This window comes from Salvelinus fontinalis, unplaced genomic scaffold, assembly GCF_029448725.1.
Source record: "Salvelinus fontinalis isolate EN_2023a unplaced genomic scaffold, ASM2944872v1 scaffold_0207, whole genome shotgun sequence".
NCBI classification, from domain to species: Eukaryota; Metazoa; Chordata; class Actinopteri; order Salmoniformes; family Salmonidae; genus Salvelinus; species Salvelinus fontinalis.
In genome coordinates, this window is record NW_026600416.1 from 29,351 (window position 1) to 53,510 (window position 24,160).

Below are 24,160 nucleotides of genomic sequence, written 5' to 3' on the forward strand. Positions count from 1 at the left end.
CTCAGCAGGTCAGGTGTGTTAGTATCGGTCTCAGCAGGTCAGGTGTGTTAGTATCGGTCTCAGCAGGTCAGGTGTGTTAGTATCGGTCTCAGCAGGTCAGGTGTGTTAGTATCGGTCTCAGCAGGTCAGATGTGTTAGTATCGGTCTCAGCAGGTCAGGTGTGTTAGTATCTGTCTCAGCAGGTCAGGTGTGTTAGTATCGGCCTCAGCAGGTCAGATGTGTTAGTATCGGTCTCAGCAGGTCAGGTGTGTTAGTATCGGTCTCAGCAGGTCAGGTGTGTTAGTATCGGTCTCAGCAGGTCAGATGTGTTAGTATCGTCTCAGCAGGTCAGATGTGTTAGTATCGTCTCAGCGGGTCAGATGTGTTAGTATCGTCTCAGCGGGTCAGATGTGTTAGTATCGGTCTCAGCGGGTCAGATGTGTTAGTATCGTCTCAGCGGGTCAGATGTGTTAGTATCGTCTCAGCGGGTCAGGTGTGTTAGTATCGGTCTCAGCAGGTCAGATGTGTTAGTATCGGTCTCAGCGGGTCAGATGTGTTAGTATCGGTGTCAGCGGGTCAGATGTGTTAGTATCGGTGTCAGCGGGTCAGATGTGTTAGTATCGGTCTCAGCGGGTCAGATGTGTTAGTATCGGTCTCAACGGGTCAGATGTGTTAGTATCGAGCTCAGCAGGTCAGATGTGTTAGTATCGAGCTCAGCAGGTCAGATGTGTTAGTATCGTCTCAGCAGGTCAGATGTGTTAGTATCGTCTCAGCAGGTCAGATGTGTTAGTATCGGTCTCAGCAGGTCAGGTGTGTTAGTATCGGTCTCAGCAGGTCAGGTGTGTTAGTATCGGTCTCAGCAGGTCAGGTGTGTTAGTATCGGTCTCAGCAGGTCAGGTGTGTTAGTATCGGTCTCAGCAGGTCAGGTGTGTTAGTATCGGTCTCAGCAGGTCAGGTGTGTTAGTATCGGTCTCAGCAGGTCAGGTGTGTTAGTATCGGTCTCAGCAGGTCAGGTGTGTTAGTATCGGTCTCAGCAGGTCAGGTGTGTTAGTATCGGTCTCAGCAGGTCAGATGTGTTAGTATCGGTCTCAGCAGGTCAGGTGTGTTAGTATCTGTCTCAGCAGGTCAGGTGTGTTAGTATCGGTCTCAGCAGGTCAGATGTGTTAGTATCGGTCTCAGCAGGTCAGGTGTGTTAGTATCGGTCTCAGCAGGTCAGGTGTGTTAGTATCGGTCTCAGCAGGTCAGATGTGTTAGTATCGGTCTCAGCAGGTCAGGTGTGTTAGTATCGGTCTCAGCAGGTCAGATGTGTTAGTATCGTCTCAGCGGGTCAGATGTGTTAGTATCGTCTCAGCGGGTCAGATGTGTTAGTATCGTCTCAGCGGGTCAGATGTGTTAGTATCGGTCTCAGCGGGTCAGATGTGTTAGTATCGTCTCAGCGGGTCAGATGTGTTAGTATCGTCTCAGCGGGTCAGGTGTGTTAGTATCGGTCTCAGCTGGTCAGATGTGTTAGTATCGGTCTCAGCGGGTCAGATGTGTTAGTATCGGTGTCAGCGGGTCAGATGTGTTAGTATCGGTGTCAGCGGGTCAGATGTGTTAGTATCGGTCTCAGCGGGTCAGATGTGTTAGTATCGGTCTCAGCGGGTCAGATGTGTTAGTATCGGTCTCAACGGGTCAGATGTGTTAGTATCGAGCTCAGCGGGTCAGATGTGTTAGTATCGAGCTCAGCAGGTCAGATGTGTTAGTATCGTCTCAGCAGGTCAGATGTGTTAGTATCGTCTCAGCAGGTCAGATGTGTTAGTATCGGTCTCAGCAGGTCAGATGTGTTAGTATCGGCTCAGCAGGTCAGATGTGTTAGTATCGGTCTCAGCAGGTCAGGTGTGTTAGTATCGTCTCAGCAGGTCAGGTGTGTTAGTATCGTCTCAGCAGGTCAGGTGTGTTAGTATAGGTCTCAGCAGGTCAGATGTGTTAGTATCGTCTCAGCAGGTCAGATGTGTTAGTATCGTCTCAGCAGGTCAGATGTGTTAGTATCGGTCTCAGCAGGTCAGGTGTGTTAGTATCGGTCTCAGCAGGTCAGGTGTGTTAGTATCGTCTCAGCAGGTCAGATGTGTTAGTATCGGTCTCAGCAGGTCAGATGTGTTAGTATCGGTCTCAGCAGGTCTGATGTGTTAGTGTCGGTCTCAGCAGGTCAGGTGTGTTAGTATCGGTCTCAGCAGGTCAGGTGTGTTAGTATCGGTCTCAGCAGGTCAGGTGTGTTAGTATCGGTCTCAGCAGGTCAGGTGTGTTAGTATCGGTCTCAGCAGGTCAAATGTGTTAGTATCGGTCTCAGCAGGTCAAATGTGTTAGTATCGGTCTCAGCAGGTCAAATGTGTTAGTATCGGTCTCAGCAGGTCAGGTGTGTTAGTATCGGTCTCAGCAGGTCAGATGTGTTAGTATCGGTCTCAGCAGGTCAGGTGTGTTAGTATCGGTCTCAGCAGGTCAGGTGTGTTAGTATCGAGCTCAGCGGGTCAGATGTGTTAGTATCGGTCTCAGCGGGTCAGATGTGTTAGTATCGGTCTCAGCGGGTCAGATGTGTTAGTATCGGTCTCAGCGGGTCAGGTGTGTTACTATCGGTCTCAGCAGGTCAGGTGTGTTAGTATCGGTCTCAGCAGGTCAGGTGTGTTAGTATCGGTCTCAGCAGGTCAAATGTGTTAGTATCGGTCTCAGCAGGTCAGGTGTGTTAGTATCGGTCTCAGCAGGTCAGATGTGTTAGTATCGGTCTCAGCGGGTCAGGTGTGTTAGTATCGGTCTCAGCGGGTCAGGTGTGTTAGTATCGGTCTCAGCGGGTCAGATGTGTTAGTATCGGTCTCAGCGGGTCAGATGTGTTAGTATCGTCTCAGCGGGTCAGATGTGTTAGTATCGGTCTCAGCGGGTCAGATGTGTTAGTATCGGTCTCAGCAGGTCAGATGTGTTAGTATCGGTCTCAGCAGGTCAGGTGTGTTAGTATCGGTCTCAGCAGGTCAGGTGTGTTAGTATCGGTCTCAGCAGGTCAGATGTGTTAGTATCGGTCTCAGCAGGTCAGGTGTGTTAGTATCGGTCTCAGCAGGTCAGGTGTGTTAGTATCGGTCTCAGCAGGTCAGGTGTGTTAGTATCGGTCTCAGCAGGTCAGGTGTGTTAGTATCGGTCTCAGCAGGTCAGGTGTGTTAGTATCGGTCTCAGCAGGTCAGGTGTGTTAGTATCGGTCTCAGCAGGTCAGGTGTGTTAGTATCGGTCTCAGCAGGTCAGGTGTGTTAGTATCGGTCTCAGCAGGTCAGGTGTGTTAGTATCGGTCTCAGCAGGTCAGGTGTGTTAGTATCGGTCTCAGCAGGTCAGGTGTGTTAGTATCGGTCTCAGCAGGTCAGGTGTGTTAGTATCGGTCTCAGCAGGTCAGGTGTGTTAGTATCGGTCTCAGCAGGTCAGGTGTGTTAGTATCGGTCTCAGCAGGTCAGGTGTGTTAGTATCGGTCTCAGCAGGTCAGGTGTGTTAGTATCGGTCTCAGCAGGTCAGATGTGTTAGTATCGGTCTCAGCAGGTCAGATGTGTTAGTATCGGTCTAGGCAGGTCAGGTGTGTTAGTATCGGTCTCAGCAGGTCAGGTGTGTTAGTATCGGTCTCAGCAGGTCAGGTGTGTTAGTATCGGTCTCAGCAGGTCAGGTGTGTTAGTATCGGTCTCAGCAGGTCAGATGTGTTAGTATCGGTCTCAGCAGGTCAGGTGTGTTAGTATCGGTCTCAGCAGGTCAGGTGTGTTAGTATCGAGCTCAGCAGGTCAGATGTGTTAGTATCGGTCTCAGCGGGTCAGATGTGTTAGTATCGGTCTCAGCGGGTCAGATGTGTTAGTATCGGTCTCAGCGGGTCAGGTGTGTTACTATCGGTCTCAGCAGGTCAGGTGTGTTAGTATCGTCTCAGCAGGTCAGGTGTGTTAGTATCGGTCTCAGCAGGTCAGATGTGTTAGTATCGGTCTAGGCAGGTCAGGTGTGTTAGTATCGGTCTCAGCAGGTCAGGTGTGTTAGTATCGGTCTCAGCAGGTCAGGTGTGTTAGTATCGGTCTCAGCAGGTCAGGTGTGTTAGTATCGGTCTCAGCAGGTCAGATGTGTTAGTATCGGTCTCAGCAGGTCAGGTGTGTTAGTATCGGTCTCAGCAGGTCAGGTGTGTTAGTATCGAGCTCAGCAGGTCAGATGTGTTAGTATCGGTCTCAGCGGGTCAGATGTGTTAGTATCGGTCTCAGCGGGTCAGATGTGTTAGTATCGGTCTCAGCGGGTCAGGTGTGTTACTATCGGTCTCAGCAGGTCAGGTGTGTTAGTATCGTCTCAGCAGGTCAGATGTGTTAGTATCGTCTCAGCAGGTCAGGTGTGTTAGTATCGGTCTCAGCAGGTCAGGTGTGTTAGTATCGGTCTCAGCAGGTCAGGTGTGTTAGTATCGGTCTCAGCAGGTCAGGTGTGTTAGTATCGGTCTCAGCAGGTCAGGTGTGTTAGTATCGGTCTCAGCAGGTCAGGTGTGTTAGTATCGGTCTCAGCAGGTCAGGTGTGTTAGTATCGGTCTCAGCAGGTCAGGTGTGTTAGTATCGGTCTCAGCAGGTCAGGTGTGTTAGTATCGGTCTCAGCAGGTCAGGTGTGTTAGTATCGAGCTCAGCAGGTCAGATGTGTTAGTATCGGTCTCAGCGGGTCAGATGTGTTAGTATCGGTCTCAGCGGGTCAGATGTGTTAGTATCGGTCTCAGCGGGTCAGGTGTGTTACTATCGGTCTCAGCAGGTCAGGTGTGTTAGTATCGGTCTCAGCAGGTCAGGTGTGTTAGTATCGGTCTCAGCAGGTCAAATGTGTTAGTATCGGTCTCAGCAGGTCAGATGTGTTAGTATCGGTCTCAGCAGGTCAGATGTGTTAGTATCGGTCTCAGCAGGTCAGGTGTGTTAGTATCGGTCTCAGCGGGTCAGATGTGTTAGTATCGTCTCAGCGGGTCAGATGTGTTAGTAACGGTCTCAGCGGGTCAGATGTGTTAGTAACGGTCTCAGCGGGTCAGATGTGTTAGTATCGGTCTCAGCGGGTCAGATGTGTTAGTATCGGTCTCAGCGGGTCAGGTGTGTTAGTATCGGTCTCAGCGGGTCAGGTGTGTTAGTATCGGTCTCAGCGGGTCAGATGTGTTAGTATCGGTCTCAGCGGGTCAGATGTGTTAGTATCGGTCTCAGCGGGTCAGATGTGTTAGTATCGGTCTCAGCGGGTCAGATGTGTTAGTATCGGTCTCAGCAGGTCAGATGTGTTAGTATCGGTCTCAGCAGGTCAGGTGTGTTAGTATCGGTCTCAGCAGGTCAGGTGTGTTAGTATCGGTCTCAGCAGGTCAGATGTGTTAGTATCGGTCTCAGCAGGTCAGGTGTGTTAGTATCGGTCTCAGCAGGTCAGGTGTGTTAGTATCGGTCTCAGCAGGTCAGGTGTGTTAGTATCGGTCTCAGCAGGTCAGGTGTGTTAGTATCGGTCTCAGCAGGTCAGGTGTGTTAGTATCGGTCTCAGCAGGTCAGGTGTGTTAGTATCGGTCTCAGCAGGTCAGGTGTGTTAGTATCGGTCTCAGCAGGTCAGGTGTGTTAGTATCGGTCTCAGCAGGTCAGGTGTGTTAGTATCGGTCTCAGCAGGTCAGGTGTGTTAGTATCGGTCTCAGCAGGTCAGGTGTGTTAGTATCGGTCTCAGCAGGTCAGGTGTGTTAGTATCGGTCTCAGCAGGTCAGGTGTGTTAGTATCGGTCTCAGCAGGTCAGGTGTGTTAGTATCGGTCTCAGCAGGTCAGGTGTGTTAGTATCGGTCTCAGCAGGTCAGGTGTGTTAGTATCGGTCTCAGCAGGTCAGGTGTGTTAGTAACGGTCTCAGCAGGTCAGGTGTGTTAGTATCGGTCTCAGCAGGTCAGGTGTGTTAGTATCGGTCTCAGCAGGTCAGATGTGTTAGTATCGGTCTAGGCAGGTCAGGTGTGTTAGTATCGGTCTCAGCAGGTCAGGTGTGTTAGTATCGTCTCAGCAGGTCAGATGTGTTAGTATCGTCTCAGCAGGTCAGGTGTGTTAGTATCGGTCTCAGCAGGTCAGGTGTGTTAGTATCGGTCTCAGCAGGTCAGGTGTGTTAGTATCGGTCTCAGCAGGTCAGGTGTGTTAGTATCGGTCTCAGCAGGTCAGGTGTGTTAGTATCGGTCTCAGCAGGTCAGGTGTGTTAGTATCGGTCTCAGCAGGTCAGGTGTGTTAGTATCGGTCTCAGCAGGTCAGGTGTGTTAGTATCGGTCTCAGCAGGTCAGGTGTGTTAGTATCGGTCTCAGCAGGTCAGGTGTGTTAGTATCGGTCTCAGCAGGTCAGGTGTGTTAGTATTGAGCTCAGCAGGTCAGGTGTGTTAGTATCGGTCTCAGCAGGTCAGGTGTGTTAGTATCGGTCTCAGCAGGTCAGGTGTGTTTCTGTATGTTGAACTCACCCAGGTAGATTTAGTTCATTCTTCCTCTGTCCATGTCTGTCAAATATCTTCACTGAGCTGTCAGATCTATAGAAAACAACAGAACACAGTAAAATGGTATAGAATTAGAGTAGTACAGTACAACAGTGCAGAATAGAACAGAACAGAGCAGAATAAAATAGAGAAGAATATAATAGAACAGAACAGAATGGAACAGAATAGAATAGAGAAGAATATAATAGATAAGAATAGAACAGAACAGAATGGAACAGAATAGAATAGAGAAGAATATAATAGAACAGAATAGAATAGAACAGAGTGGAACAGAATAGAACAGAATAGAGCAGAATAGAACAGAATGGAACAGAAAAGAGCAGAATAGAATAGAGAAGAATATAATAGAACAGAATAGAACAGAACAGAGTGGAACAGAATAGAACAGAATAGAGCAGAATAGAACAGAATAGAATAGAACAGAATGGAACAGAATAGATTAATATATATAACAGGTAGCTCTGGTCCAGGTGAATACAGACTGGTATTATATTAATATAACAGGTAGCTCTGGTCCAGGTGAATACAGACTGGTATTATATTAATATATATAACAGGTAGCTCTGGTCCAGGTGAATACAGACTGGTATTATATTAATATAACAGGTAGCTCTGGTCCAGGTGAATACAGGCTGGTATTATATTAATATAACAGGTAGCTCTGGTCCAGGTGAATACAGACTGGTATTATATTAATATAACAGGTAGCTCTGGTCCAGGTGAATACAGACTGGTATTATATTAATATATATAACAGGTAGCTCTGGTCCAGGTGAATACAGACTGGTATTATATTAATATAACAGGTAGCTCTGGTCCAGGTGAATACAGACTGGTATTATATTAATATAACAGGTAGCTCTGGTCCAGGTGAATACAGACTGGTATTATATTAATATAACAGGTAGCTCTGGTCCAGGTGAATACAGACTGGTATTATATTAATATATATAACAGGTAGCTCTGGTCCAGGTGAATACAGACTGGTATTATATTAATATATATAACAGGTAGCTCTGGTCCAGGTGAATACAGACTGGTATTATATTAATATATATAACAGGTAGCTCTGGTCCAGGTGAATACAGACTGGTATTATATTAATATATATAACAGGTAGCTCTGGTCCAGGTGAATACAGACTGGTATTATATTAATATAACAGGTAGCTCTGGTCCAGGTGAATACAGGCTGGTATTATATATAACAGGTAGCTCTGGTCCAGGTGAATACAGACTGGTATTATATTAATATATATAACAGGTAGCTCTGGTCCAGGTGAATACAGACTGGTATTATATTAATATAACAGGTAGCTCTGGTCCAGGGTGAATACAGACTGGTATTATATTAATATATATAACAGGTAGCTCTGGTCCAGGTGAATACAGACTGGTATTATATTAATATAACAGGTAGCTCTGGTCCAGGTGAATACAGACTGGTATTATATTAATATATATAACAGGTAGCTCTGGTCCAGGGTGAATACAGACTGGTATTATATTAATATAACAGGTAGCTCTGGTCCAGGTGAATACAGACTGGTATTATATTAATATAACAGGTAGCTCTGGTCCAGGTGAATACAGACTGGTATTATATTAATATATATAACAGGTAGCTCTGGTCCAGGTGAATACAGACTGGTATTATATTAATATAACAGGTAGCTCTGGTCCAGGTGAATACAGGCTGGTATTATATTAATATATATAACAGGTAGCTCTGGTCCAGGTGAATACAGACTGGTATTATATTAATATATATAACAGGTAGCTCTGGTCCAGGTGAATACAGACTGGTATTATATTAATATAACAGGTAGCTCTGGTCCAGGTGAATACAGGCTGGTATTATATATAACAGGTAGCTCTGGTCCAGGTGAATACAGACTGGTATTATATTAATATATATAACAGGTAGCTCTGGTCCAGGTGAATACAGACTGGTATTATATTAATATAACAGGTAGCTCTGGTCCAGGTGAATACAGACTAGTATTATATTAATATATATAACAGGTAGCTCTGGTCCAGGTGAATACAGACTGGTATTATATTAATATAACAGGTAGCTCTGGTCCAGGTGAATACAGACTGGTATTATATTAATATAACAGGTAGCTCTGGTCCAGGTGAATACAGACTGGTATTATATTAATATAACAGGTAGCTCTGGTCCAGGTGAATACAGACTGGTATTATATTAATATATATAACAGGTAGCTCTGGTCCAGGTGAATACAGACTGGTATTATATTAATATAACAGGTAGCTCTGGTCCAGGTGAATACAGGCTGGTATTATATTAATATATATAACAGGTAGCTCTGGTCCAGGTGAATACAGACTGGTATTATATTAATATATATAACAGGTAGCTCTGGTCCAGGTGAATACAGACTGGTATTATATTAATATATATAACAGGTAGCTCTGGTCCAGGTGAATACAGACTGGTATTATATTAATATATATAACAGGTAGCTCTGGTCCAGGTGAATACAGACTGGTATTATATTAATATATATAACAGGTAGCTCTGGTCCAGGTGAATACAGACTGGTATTATATTAATATAACAGGTAGCTCTGGTCCAGGTGAATACAGACTGGTATTATATTAATATAACAGGTAGCTCTGGTTCAGGTGAATACAGACTGGTATTATATTAATATAACAGGTAGCTCTGGTCCAGGGTGAATACAGACTGGTATTATATTAATATAACAGGTAGCTCTGGTCCAGGTGAATACAGACTGGTATTATATTAATATAACAGGTAGCTCTGGTCCAGGTGAATACAGACTGGTATTATATTAATATATATAACAGGTAGCTCTGGTCCAGGGTGAATACAGGCTGGTATTATATTAATATATATAACAGGTAGCTCTGGTCCAGGTGAATACAGACTGGTATTATATTAATATAACAGGTAGCTCTGGTCCAGGTGAATACAGACTGGTATTATATTAATATATATAACAGGTAGCTCTGGTCCAGGTGAATACAGACTGGTATTATATTAATATAACAGGTAGCTCTGGTCCAGGTGAATACAGACTGGTATTATATTAATATAACAGGTAGCTCTGGTCCAGGTGAATACAGACTGGTATTATATTAATATAACAGGTAGCTCTGGTCCAGGTGAATACAGACTGGTATTATATTAATATATATAACAGGTAGCTCTGGTCCAGGGTGAATACAGACTGGTATTATATTAATATATATAACAGGTAGCTCTGGTCCAGGGTGAATACAGACTGGTATTATATTAATATAACAGGTAGCTCTGGTCCAGGTGAATACAGACTGGTATTATATTAATATATATAACAGGTAGCTCTGGTCCAGGTGAATACAGGCTGGTATTATATTAATATATATAACAGGTAGCTCTGGTCCAGGTGAATACAGACTGGTATTATATTAATATATATAACAGGTAGCTCTGGTCCAGGGTGAATACAGGCTGGTATTATATTAATATATATAACAGGTAGCTCTGGTCCAGGGTGAATACAGACTGGTATTATATTAATATAACAGGTAGCTCTGGTCCAGATGAATACAGACTGGTATTATATTAATATAACAGGTAGCTCTGGTCCAGGTGAATACAGACTGGTATTATATTAATATAACAGGTAGCTCTGGTCCAGGTGAATACAGACTGGTATTATATTAATATATATAACAGGTAGCTCTGGTCCAGGTGAATACAGACTGGTATTATATTAATATATATAACAGGTAGCTCTGGTCCAGGTGAATACAGACTGGTATTATATTAATATATATAACAGGTAGCTCTGGTCCAGGGTGAATACAGACTGGTATTATATTAATATATATAACAGGTAGCTCTGGTCCAGGTGAATACAGACTGGTATTATATTAATATAACAGGTAGCTCTGGTCCAGGTGAATACAGGCTGGTATTATATTAATATAACAGGTAGCTCTGGTCCAGGTGAATACAGACTGGTATTATATTAATATATATAACAGGTAGCTCTGGTCCAGGTGAATACAGGCTGGTATTATATTAATATATATAACAGGTAGCTCTGGTTCAGGTGAATACAGACTGGTATTATATTAATATAACAGGTAGCTCTGGTCCAGGTGAATACAGACTGGTATTATATTAATATATATAACAGGTAGCTCTGGTCCAGATGAATACAGACTGGTATTATATTAATATAACAGGTAGCTCTGGTCCAGGGTGAATACAGACTGGTATTATATTAATATAACAGGTAGCTCTGGTCCAGGTGAATACAGACTGGTATTATATTAATATAACAGGTAGCTCTGGTCCAGGTGAATACAGACTGGTATTATATTAATATATATAACAGGTAGCTCTGGTCCAGGTGAATACAGACTGGTATTATATTAATATATATAACAGGTAGCTCTGGTCCAGGTGAATACAGACTGGTATTATATTAATATAACAGGTAGCTCTGGTCCAGGTGAATACAGACTGGTATTATATTAATATATATAACAGGTAGCTCTGGTCCAGGTGAATACAGACTGGTATTATATTAATATATATAACAGGTAGCTCTGGTCCAGGTGAATACAGACTGGTATTATATTAATATAACAGGTAGCTCTGGTCCAGGTGAATACAGACTGGTATTATATTAATATAACAGGTAGCTCTGGTCCAGGGAGAATACAGACTGGTATTATATTAATATAACAGGTAGCTCTGGTCCAGGTGAATACAGACTGGTATTATATTAATATATATAACAGGTAGCTCTGGTCCAGGTGAATACAGGCTAGTATTATATTAATATATATAACAGGTAGCTCTGGTCCAGGGTGAATACAGACTGGTATTATATTAATATATATAACAGGTAGCTCTGGTCCAGGTGAATACAGACTGGTATTATATTAATATAACAGGTAGCTCTGGTCCAGGTGAATACAGACTGGTATTATATTAATATAACAGGTAGCTCTGGTTCAGGTGAATACAGACTGGTATTATATTAATATAACAGGTAGCTCTGGTCCAGGTGAATACAGACTGGTATTATATTAATATATATAACAGGTAGCTCTGGTCCAGGTGAATACAGACTGGTATTATATTAATATATATAACAGGTAGCTCTGGTCCAGGTGAATACAGACTGGTATTATATTAATAGATATAACAGGTAGCTCTGGTCCAGGTGAATACAGACTGGTATTATATTAATATAACAGGTAGCTCTGGTCCAGGTGAATACAGACTGGTATTATATTAATATATATAACAGGTAGCTCTGGTCCAGGTGAATACAGACTGGTATTATATTAATATATATAACAGGTAGCTCTGGTCCAGGTGAATACAGACTGGTATTATATTAATATAACAGGTAGCTCTGGTCCAGGTGAATACAGACTGGTATTATATTAATATAACAGGTAGCTCTGGTCCAGGGAGAATACAGACTGGTATTATATTAATATATATAACAGGTAGCTCTGGTCCAGGTGAATACAGACTGGTATTATATTAATATATATAACAGGTAGCTCTGGTCCAGGTGAATACAGGCTGGTATTATATTAATATATATAACAGGTAGCTCTGGTCCAGGTGAATACAGACTGGTATTATATTAATATATATAACAGGTAGCTCTGGTCCAGGTGAATACAGACTGGTATTATATTAATATAACAGGTAGCTCTGGTCCAGGTGAATACAGACTGGTATTATATTAATATAACAGGTAGCTCTGGTCCAGGTGAATACAGACTGGTATTATATTAATATAACAGGTAGCTCTGGTCCAGGTGAATACAGACTGGTATTATATTAATATAACAGGTAGCTCTGGTCCAGGTGAATACAGACTGGTATTATATTAATATAACAGGTAGCTCTGGTCCAGGTGAATACAGACTGGTATTATATTAATATAACAGGTAGCTCTGGTCCAGGTGAATACAGACTGGTATTATATTAATATAACAGGTAGCTCTGGTCCAGGTGAATACAGACTGGTATTATATTAATATAACAGGTAGCTCTGGTCCAGGTGAATACAGACTGGTATTATATTAATATAACAGGTAGCTCTGGTCCAGGTGAATACAGACTGGTATTATATTAATATATATAACAGGTAGCTCTGGTCCAGGTGAATACAGGCTGGTATTATATTAATATAACAGGTAGCTCTGGTCCAGGTGAATACAGACTGGTATTATATTAATATATATAACAGGTAGCTCTGGTCCAGGTGAATACAGACTGGTATTATATTGTTATATATAACAGGTAGCTCTGGTCCAGGTGAATACAGACTGGTATTATATATAACAGGTAGCTCTGGTCCAGGTGAATACAGACTGGTATTATATTAATAGATATAACAGGTAGCTCTGGTCCAGGGTGTTTATGTAGCAATGTCTTTATAAGGCTGGATATCCACCCGGCTGATAAAGCATGCTTTCTTGGCTTAGTGGATGGCACACAGAGCTATGGGCCAGAAGGCTGAGCTCACAACTCCCTGCCTGTCTGTTTCATTACACTTACCTGGAAGGAACTATGTCATTTTACTGTGTACAACACGTGTATTCTGTGAATGACAAATCAACTGGAAGCAAGCCGCACTAAACTCCCTGGACCAGAACTTACATCACACCATAATAACATGTATGTTCAAGACCTGCAACTTTACAAAACAATAGCAACCAACAAACCAACAACTCACCCTGCGACAGCGATGTAATTCCCCAGTGTCTTCTGCCATTTGTACAGGAGACAGGACCCCAACCAAGCTCTGTCTGTGAGGGTGAAAACTCGCTAGAGGGAGGAAGAAAGAGAGAGAGAGGGAGGAAGACAGAGAGAGAGGGAGAGGGAGGAAGAAAGAGAGAGAGAGAGAGAGAGAGAAAGACAGAGAGAGAGAGAGAGAGAGAGAGAGGGAGAGGGAGGAAGAAAGAGAGAGAGAGAGAGAGAGAGAGAGAGAGAGAGAGAGAGAGAGAGGAAGAAAGAGAGAGAGAGAGAGAGAGAGGAAGAAAGAGAGAGAGAGAGAGAGAGAGAGAGAGGAAGAAAGAGAGAGAGAGAGAGAGAGAGGAAGAGAGAGAGAGAGAGAGAGAGAGAGAGAGAGAGAGGGGAGAGGGAGGAAGACAGAGAGAGAAAGAGGGAGACAGGGGAAGACATAGAGAGAAAGAGGGAGACAGAGAGAGAGGGCGACACAGAGAGAGGGGGAGACAGAGGGAGAGAGACAGAGAGACAGAGAGAGAGGGAGAGGGGGAGACAGAGAGAGAGGGAGAGGGGGAGACAGAGAGAGAGGGAGAGGGGGAGACAGAGAATAATTTGGTCTCGTGGGTAACGTTAAAGAACTTATCAGTAGAAACAAAAGAGCGTACCCCCCCGCCTGTTTCAGTGAAAAGCTGTGGGACAGGTCTGGAGAAATGTAATCACTCTCAAAGTCATAGACAGAGCTTTGGATGCAAGAACTGACCATCCATGTTATTTTTTATATTACCTTTATTTAACTAGGCAAGTCAGTTGAGAACAAAATTCTTATTTTCAATAACGGCCTACCGGGGAACAGTGGGTTAACTTCTGGCGAATATAGGGGGTGCTGTTTCGACTTAGCATAAATCGGTCTCCAGATTAAACTGCCTAGTACTCAATTCTTGCTCGTACAATATGCATATTATTATTATTATTGGATAGAAAACACTCTCTAGTTTCTATAGCCGTTGGAATTATGTCTCTGAGTGAAACAGAACTCAATCTACAGCACTTTTCATGACAGGGAGTGAGATTTCAGAAATCTTGGCCCCTGTTCCCAGGTCAGTTGTAATGTCCCTGTAAATGCTATGGGGAAACAAACACTGCCTACGTCTTCCTCTAGATGTCAGTAAGTGGTGACGCTTTGAATGGAGTCGATTGCGCAATCAGGGCCTGTATAAAACACCAATGACCGGAAGTAGCTTTCTTTTCGTCTCTGCGCCTGACGCACGATGGACGTCGGACTTGCCTCCTTCCAAGCTGTTGTTTAGCCAGTTCTATATCTCCGGTCATGTTTTTACTCGTTATAGGTGTTAAAAACATCATAAGGTAGTTAATTTAAACCGTTTTATAGCAATTTATATCCGTTTAGGGCGATTTTATGGCATTTCTGTGTGACGCACTTCGAGGAGCTGGGCACTTTTCTAGTGCATGGTGAACGTTAGTGGCCATTTCGACGGGACAAGAGGACATCTTTCGACCAAAAGACGATTAGACCGGAGAAAGGATTCATTGCCCAAGATTCTGATGGCAGTTCAGCTAATAGTAAGAACTATTTATGATGATAAATCATTGTTCTGTCGAAAAATGTTAAACGCTTATGCCGCCATTTTCTTTGGGGTAGCTTCGCTTTGGCACAACCTGTATTGAAAAGTAAGGATAATTTAAAAAATGTAATTCAGCGATTGCATTAAGAACTAAATTGTCTATTAATCGCTGTCCACCCTGTATTTTTATAGTCAAGTTTATGAGTATTTATGTATAAGACTAGATCACTGTCCAATATGGCGCCCGACATTTTCTTTTCTCATTGTATAACCACGATTTTGGTGGCTAAATATGCACATTTTCGAACAAACTCTATATGTATGTTGTAATATGATGTTACAGGAGTGTCATCTGAAGAATTCTGAGAAGGTTAGTGAAAAAATTAATACATTTTGGTGGTGATAAGGCTATCGCTCTTTTTGCCGTGAATCAATGCTGGGGTAATGTTTGCACATGTGCTATGCTAATATAATGATTTATTGTGTTTTCGCTGTAAGACACTTAGAAAATCTGAAATATTGTCTGGATTCACAGGATCTGTGTCTTTCAATTACTGTACGCTGTGTATTTTTAAGAAATGTTTTATGATTAGTAATTAGGTAATACACGTTGCTCTCTGTATTTATTCTAGTCGAGTTGTGATGGTGGGTGCAATTGTAAACTATGATTTATACCTGAAATATGCACAGTTTTCTAACAAAACCTATCCTATACAATAAATATGTTATCAGACTGTCATCTGATGAGGTTTTTTCTTGGTTAGTGGCTATCAATATCTTTATTTGGCCGAATTGGTGATAGCTACTGGTGGTGAGAAAAAATGGTGGACAAAGAAAAATTGTGTTTTTTGCTAACGTGGTTAGCTAATAGATTTACATATTGTGTCTTCCCTGTAAAACATTTTACAAATCAGAAATGATTGCTGGATTCACAAGAAGTGGATCTTTCATCTGGTATCTTGGACTTGTGATTGAATGATATTTAGATGCTACTATTTAATTGTGACGCTATGCTAGCTATGCTATTCAGCTTTTTTACTGGTGGGGGTGCTCCCGGATCCGGGTTTCTGAGTCGGTAGAAGTTAACCGCCTTATTCAGGGGCAGAACGACAGATCAACATGTTTTGAGGCTATAAGGTTTATTTAAAAACATTGGGGTAAAACAAACTTATATATTTGGGGTTCTGATGGGGTACGACAGTTGAACTGAGCTCACGAGGCATTTATAAGTTATTTTCTTCAAGAATGAATGAGTACATATCATGAATTTATAAATCCAAAATGTTAGCAACTACAGATTGCCCCTTTAACGCTGCATTCTACAGCAGGGGTTTCCAACGGTCGGTCCTGGGGGCACTTGGTTTTTGCCCTTGTTCAACACAGCTTGTTCAAAAAAAATCTAAGCTTGATAATGAGCTAATTGCTTGATAATGAGCTGGTTTCTTGATAATGAGCTAGTTACTTGATAATGAGCTGGTTGCTTGATAATGAGCTGGTTACTTGATAATGAGCTGGTTACTTGATAATGAGCTTGTTTATGGATAATGAGCTGGTTGCTTGATAATGAGCTGGTTACTTGATAATGAGCTGGTTGCTTGATAATGAGCTGGTTGCTTGATAATCAACTGGTTGCTTGATAATGAAGTGGTTGCTCGATAATGAGCTGGTTGCTTGATAATGAGCTGGTTGCTTGATAATGAGCTGTTTGCTGGATAATGAGCTGGTTGCTTGATAATGAGCTGGTTGCTTGATAATGAGCTGGTTGCTTGATAATTAACTGGTTGCTTGATAATGAGCTGGTTACTTGATAATTTACTGGTTGCTTGATAATTTACTGGTTGCTTGATAATTTACTGGTTGCTTGATAATGAGCTGGTTGCTTGATAATGAGCTGGTTGCTTTATTCAGCTATGTAGTACAAACCCAAAACGTGCACAGGAGGGGCTCCAGGATAGAGTTCGTGAAACCCTCGTCTACAAGAACATATAACCGCCCCCAGCCTTGGTACGAATCCCGACTCCACCGTACAGGTATGTCCCTCTAATCTCTGTATTTCTCCGCTCAAGTCTGTTATCCATGTCCCAATAAAGGGAGAAAGAGTGTAACGGGTGGTTTGACTTGGTGAAAATTATTAGTTAGCGTTAGCTAGCCAAGAAGTAGCCTTACTGGTAACGTTAGCTACATTTGGGTTCGGAGACACCACAACCAAAAAAAAGTCTAGCTAATGGAAATACGCGGTTTAAGTAAGTATATACATATATTATACATCTATACCCGTGTTGTTTCAAGGCACAATACCTTCATTTTGTGTGTTTAGTCTTGAGTAATCTTCACCAAAGCATCGCTGCAATTTGTGTCAATATCCCAGAATGCTTCACTCCTCAGCGTCCGCATCGACCAAAGAGATGTCATGGCAACAGCCAATGAGCGCCGCTCTGGAGCGTCTTCCTGTTTGGACCAGCAGATGCCAGTCAAATACCGAGTTTTACTTACAATTAAATACAGGCTCTTCTGAAAATATTCGTTCCTGTTTGACTTATTCCACATTTTGTTGTTTTACATCCGAACTTCAAAATTGATTACATGGATTTTTGTTTTTTATTATCTCACCCATATACACACACCCAATACCCTCTTAATAATGACAAAGTGAAAACATGTTTTAGACATGAAATACACATCTCATTTACAACCAAAATGTATTCCTCACATGCTTCGTAAACAACAGGTGTAAAATAACAGTGGAAAAAAATGCTTAGTTAGTCTACACCTGGTATTTTACGAAGCATGTTGAAAAATAACATTTGATTTGATTTAACAATTAGTTACACTTGTGGTAAAATTAATATAAGTGAGAAACAGGCTCAAAATGTTGATATGTTGACAACAATGGAGAGAGAAAGAAAATAGAAAAATAATACTACAAGTTATAATACACAATGAGTAAGGATAACTTGGCTATATACACGGGGTAGCAGTACCGAGTCGATGTCCAGGGGTACTGTGGCATATTGTATCGGAGGCCACGTGACCACTTATGGGACGCGCAACCCGCGCAGAGCAGAGCGGTGAGAGATCGAGAGATCCAAACTCAACGCACGGTGTTTGTACAGCTCCGGTTAACTTGAATAAAGAAAAACGTATGTTTTAACATCACAGTTTCCTTTAGTATTTGTTAAACAAGAAGATACAACAGGTACTAGGTAATAACTTGGCTATATACACGGGGTACCAGTAATGAGGCGATGTCCAGGGATACGAGGTAATTGAGGTAGATACAGTATGTACATACAGGTAACGATAAAGCGACTGACTAGTCAACAGGATAGATAATAAACAGTAACAGCAGTGTACGTGATGAGTCAAAAGAGTCACTGCAGATAGTTAGTTAACCAAACAGCTACCCAGACTAACTATTTAACAGTCTTATTTATGATTTATTTTATTTTACTAAGCAAGTCAGTTAAGAACAAATTCTTATTTTCAATGTCGGCCTAGGAACAGTGGGTTGACTGTGATCGACTGTGATCGATAATGTCAAATGCCACACTGAAGTCTAACAAAACAACCCCCACAATCATTTGATCAGCAATTTCTCTCAGCCAATCATCCGTCATTTGTGTTCTCTCAGCCAATCATCAGTCATTTGTGTAAGTGCTGTGCTTGTTGAGTGTCCTTCCCTATAAGCTGAAAGTCTGTTGTCAATTTGTTTACTGTAAAATAGCAGTGTATCTGGTCAAACACATTTTCCCCAGAAGTTTACTAAGGGTTGGTAACAGGCTGATTGGTCTGCTATTTGAGCCAGTAAAAGGGGTTTTACTATCCTTAGGTAGAGGAATGACTTCAGCTTCCCTCTAGGCCTGAGGGCACTACTTCATGGCTACTAATTTAAGCCTACTACACTCTCTAGTAGGCTTAAATTGAAGATATGGCAGATAGGAGTGGCAATATCGTCCACTATTATCCTCAGTAATTTTCCATCCAAGTTGTCAGACCCCGGTGGCTTGTCATTGTTGATAGACAACAATACATTTCTTCACCTCTTCCACACTCACTTTACAGAATTTAAAATGACAATGTTTTGTCTTTTATAATTTGGTCAGATATACTTGGATGTGTAGTGTCAGTGTTTGTTGCTGGCATGTTCTGCCTAAAGTTTGCTAATCTTGCCAATGAAAAAGTAGTTGGCAATATCAGTTGGTTTGGTGAGGAATGAGCCATCTGATTCAATGAATGATGAAGCTGAGTTTGCCTTTTTTCCCAGAATTCCATTTAAGGTGCTCCAAATCACATTTACCATCGTTCTTTATTACATTTATCTTTGTTTCATAGTGTAGTTTCTTCTTCTTTATATTCAGTTTAGTCACATGATTTATCAATTTGCAATAGGTTTATCAATCAGATGTGCAGCCAGACTTATTTGCCATTCCTTTTGCCTCATCCCCTCTCAGCCATACAACTTTTGTTTAGCCATACATCTGATGAATTCCTCATCAATCCACAGGGATTTAACCGTTTTCACAGTCATGTTCTTAATGGGTGCGTGTTTATTAGTAACTGGAATACGCAATTTCATAAACGTGTCAAGTGCAGCGTCTGGTTGCTCCTCATTACACCACAGACCAACAAATATTCTTTACATCAACAACATAGGAATCACTACAAAACGTATTGTATGACCTCTTATACACTATATTAGGTCCAGCCTTTGGAACTGTGGTTTTCCTAGATATGGCTACTATATTGTGATCACTACATCTGATGAATTTGGATACTGCTTTCAAGCAAATTTCTGCAGCATTAGTAAAGATGTGATCAATATATGTTGATGATTTAATTCCTGTGCTGTTTGTAAATTCTCTGGTAGGTTGACTGATAACCTGAACCAGGTTGCAGACACTGGTTACAGTTTGAAACTTTATCTTGAATGGACAGCTTGATGAAAGCCAGTCAATATTTAGAATCACCCAGAAAAATATACTTCTCTGTTGATATCACATACATTATCAAGCATTTCACACATATTATCCAGATACTGACTGTTAGCAATTGGTGGTCTATAGCAGCTTCCCACCAGAATGGGCTTTAGGTGAGGCAGATGAACCTGTAGCCATATTACTTCAACAGTATTTAACATGAGATTGTCTCTAATCTGTACAGGGAACGTGGTTCTGAATATAAACAGCAACACCTCCACCATTGGAATTCCTGTATTTTCTGTCGATGTTATAACCTTGTATTGCTGCTGCCACTGTATCATCACAGGTATTACCTAAGTGAGTTTCAGAATATGAATGTCATCTGTTACTAGTAAATGATTGATTTCATGAACCTTGTTTCTTAAGCTACGTATGTTAACGTGGGATATTTTGAGCGCTTGTCTTCTGAGGATGCTAACTTGTTTTCATTGCTTTTACTGGGAAGCTTAGAAGAGGTAGAAATGCTCAGGTTATTTATGTTAGTGCCTCAGTGCTGACAGTGGACTTCCTACTAGGACACACTGCCTCAGTGCTAACAGTGGACTTCCTGCTAGGTTACACCGGCCTCAGTGCTGACAGGGGACTTCCTACTAGGACACACTGCCTCAGTGCTAACAGGGGACTTCCTACTAGGACACACTGCCTCAGTGCTAACAGTGGACTTCCTGCTAGGTTACACCGGCCTCAGTGCTGACAGGGTGAGCTGCACACAGTGGACTTCCTGCTAGGACACACCGGCCTCAGTGCTAACAGGGTGAGCTGCACACAGTGGACTTCCTGCTAGGACACACCGGCCTCAGTGCTGACAGGGTGAGCTGCACACAGTGGACTTCCTGCTAGGACACACCGGCCTCAGTGCTAACAGGGTGAGCTGCACACAGTGGACGTCCTACTAGGACACATCGGCCTCAGTGCTAACAGTGGACTTCCTACTAGGGCACACTGCCTCAGTGCTGACAGGGTGAGCTGCACACAGTGGACTTCCTACTAGGACACACTGCCTCAGTGCTAACAGGGTGAGCTGCACACAGTGGACTTCCTACTAGGACACACTGCCTCAGTGCTAACAGTGGACGTCCTACTAGGACACACCGCCTCAGTGCTAACAGTGGACTTCCTACTAGGGCACACTGCCTCAGTGCTGACAGGGTGAGCTGCACACAGTGGACTTCCTACTAGGGCACACCGGCCTCAGTGATAACAGGGTGAGCTGCACACAGTGGACTTCCTACTAGGACACACCGCCTCAGTGCTAACAGTGGACTTCCTACTAGGACACACCGCCTCAGTGCTAACAGTGGACTTCCTACTAGGACACACCGCCTCAGTGCTAACAGGGTGAGCTGCACACAGTGGACTTCCTCCTAGGTTACACCCCCTCAGTGCTAACAGTGGACTTCCTACTAGGACACACCGCCTCAGTGCTAACAGGGTGAGCTGCACACAGTGGACTTCCTACTAGGACACACCGGCCTCAGTGCTAACAGTATACATCTGGTTCGTAGGCACATGATTACTGCATACAACAGCAGCAGGATCAGCAGTAGAGGTATTCAGGGCAGTTAGAGAGACATACATTAAGTTATTTATATTGTGTCTACTGACGCCCCCTGGTGTAATGTACAACAGCTGTAGGACCAGTTAGAGAGACATACATTAGGTTATTTATATTGTGTCTACCGACACCCCCTGGTGTAATGTACAACAGCTGTAGGACCAGTAGAGAGACATACATTAGGTTATTTATATTGTGTCTACTGACGCCCCCTGGTGTAATGTACAACAGCTGTAGGACCAGTTAGAGAGACATACATTAGGTTATTTATATTGTGTCTACCGACGCCCCCTGGTGTAATGTACAACAGCTGTAGGACCAGTTAGAGAGACATACATTAGGTTATTTATATTGTGTCTACTGACGCCCCCTGGTGTAATGTACAACAGCTGTAGGACCAGTTAGAGAGACATACATTAGGTTATTTATATTGTGTCTACCGACACCCCCTGGTGTAATGTACAACAGCTGTAGGACCAGTTAGAGAGACATACATTAGGTTATTTATATTGTGTCTACTGGCGCCCCCTGGTCTAATGTACAACAGCTGTAGGACCAGTTAGAGAGACATACATTAGGTTATTTATATTGTGTCTACCGACGCCCCCTGGTGTAATGTACAACAGCTGTAGGACCAGTAGTAGAGGTATTCAGGGCAGTTAGAGAGACATACATTAGGTTATTTATATTGTGTCTACCGACGCCCCCTGGTGTAATGTACAACAGCTGTAGGACCAGTAGTAGAGGTATTCAGGGCAGTTAGAGAGACATACATTAGGTTATTTATATTGTGTCTACCGACGCCCCCTGGTCTAATGTACAACAGCTGTAGGACCAGTAGTAGAGGTATTCAGGGCAGTTAGAGAGACATACATTAGGTTATTTATATTGTGTCTACCGACGCCCCCTGGTCTAATGTACAACAGCTGTAGGACGAGTTAGAGAGACATACATTAGGTTATTTATATTGTGTCCACCGACGCCCCATGGTGTAATGTACAACAGCTGTAGGACCAGTTAGAGAGACATACATTAGGTTATTTATATTGTGTCTACTGACACCCCCTGGTGTAATGTACAACAGCTGTAGGACCAGTAGAGGTATTCAGGGCAGTTAGAGATACATACATTAGGTTATTTATATTGTGTCTACCGACGCCCCCTGGTGTAATGTACAACAGCTGTAGGACCAGTTAGAGAGACATACATTAGGTTATTTATATTGTGTCTACTGACGCCCCCTGAAGTAATGTACAACAGCTGTAGGACCAGCTAGAGAGACATACATTAGGTTATTTATATTGTGTCTACCGACACCCCCTGGTGTAATGTACAACAGCTGTAGGACCAGTTAGAGAGACATACATTAGGTTATTTATATTGTGTCTACCGACAACCCCCTGGTGTAATGTACAACAGCTGTAGGACCAGTAGAGAGACATACATTAGGTTATTTATATTGTGTCTACCGACACCCCCTGGTGTAATGTACAACAGCTGTAGGACCAGTTAGAGAGACATACATTAGGTTATTTATATTGTGTCTACTGACGCCCCCTGGTGTAATGTACAACAGCTGTAGGACCAGTAGAGAGACATACATTAGGTTATTTATATTGTGTCTACCGACACCCCCTGGTGTAATGTACAACAGCTGTAGGACCAGTTAGAGAGACATACATTAGGTTATTTATATTGTGTCTACCGACACCCCCTGGTGTAATGTACAACAGCTGTAGGACCAGTTAGAGAGACATACATTAGGTTATTTATATTGTGTCTACCGACACCCCCTGGTGTAATGTACAACAGCTGTAGGACCAGTTAGAGAGACATACATTAGGTTATTTATATTGTGTCTACCGACACCCCCTGGTGTAATGCACAACAGCTGTAGGACCAGTTAGAGAGACATGCATTAGGTTATTTATATTGTGTCTACTGACGCCCCCTGGTGTAATGTACAACAGCTGTAGGACCAGTTAGAGAGACATACATTAAGTTATTTATAATGTGTCTACCGACGCCCCCTGGTGTAATGTACAACAGCTGTAGGACCAGCTAGAGAGACATACATTAGGTTATTTATATTGTGTCTACCGACGCCCCCTGGTCTAATGTACAACAGCTGTAGGACCAGTAGAGGTATTCAGGGCAGTTAGAGATACATACATTAGGTTATTTATATTGTGTCTACCGACGCCCCCTGGTGTAATGTACAACAGCTGTAGGACCAGTTAGAGAGACATACATTAGGTTATTTATATTGTGTCTACTGACGCCCCCTGAAGTAATGTACAACAGCTGTAGGACCAGCTAGAGAGACATACATTAGGTTATTTATATTGTGTCTACCGACACCCCCTGGTGTAATGTACAACAGCTGTAGGACCAGTTAGAGAGACATACATTAGGTTATTTATATTGTGTCTACCGACAACCCCCTGGTGTAATGTACAACAGCTGTAGGACCAGTAGAGAGACATACATTAGGTTATTTATATTGTGTCTACCGACACCCCCTGGTGTAATGTACAACAGCTGTAGGACCAGTTAGAGAGACATACATTAGGTTATTTATATTGTGTCTACCGACACCCCCTGGTGTAATGTACAACAGCTGTAGGACCAGTTAGAGAGACATACATTAGGTTATTTATATTGTGTCTACCGACACCCCCTGGTGTAATGTACAACAGCTGTAGGACCAGTTAGAGAGACATACATTAGGTTATTTATATTGTGTCTACCGACACCCCCTGGTGTAATGTACAACAGCTGTAGGACCAGTTAGAGAGACATACATTAGGTTATTTATATTGTGTCTACTGACGCCCCCTGGTGTA

The 24,160-nt window shown here is 42.6% G+C and overlaps 1 protein-coding gene across 1 annotated transcript in view; it reads right to left on the reverse strand.

Annotated features, from left to right (window-relative positions):
- The window catches only part of wdr19 (WD repeat domain 19), a gene marked incomplete at its 3' end in the record, with an annotated part of 45,865 nt that extends 28,672 nt beyond the window's left edge, over positions 1 to 17,193 (reverse strand). Inside the window, 3 exon segments of the mRNA XM_055912762.1 lie at positions 6,421 to 6,486; positions 13,205 to 13,296; positions 17,079 to 17,193. Of these exon segments, the coding sequence (XP_055768737.1) occupies positions 6,421 to 6,486; positions 13,205 to 13,296; positions 17,079 to 17,084 (164 nt within the window).
- Between the last annotated feature and the right edge of the window lie 6,967 nt (positions 17,194 to 24,160).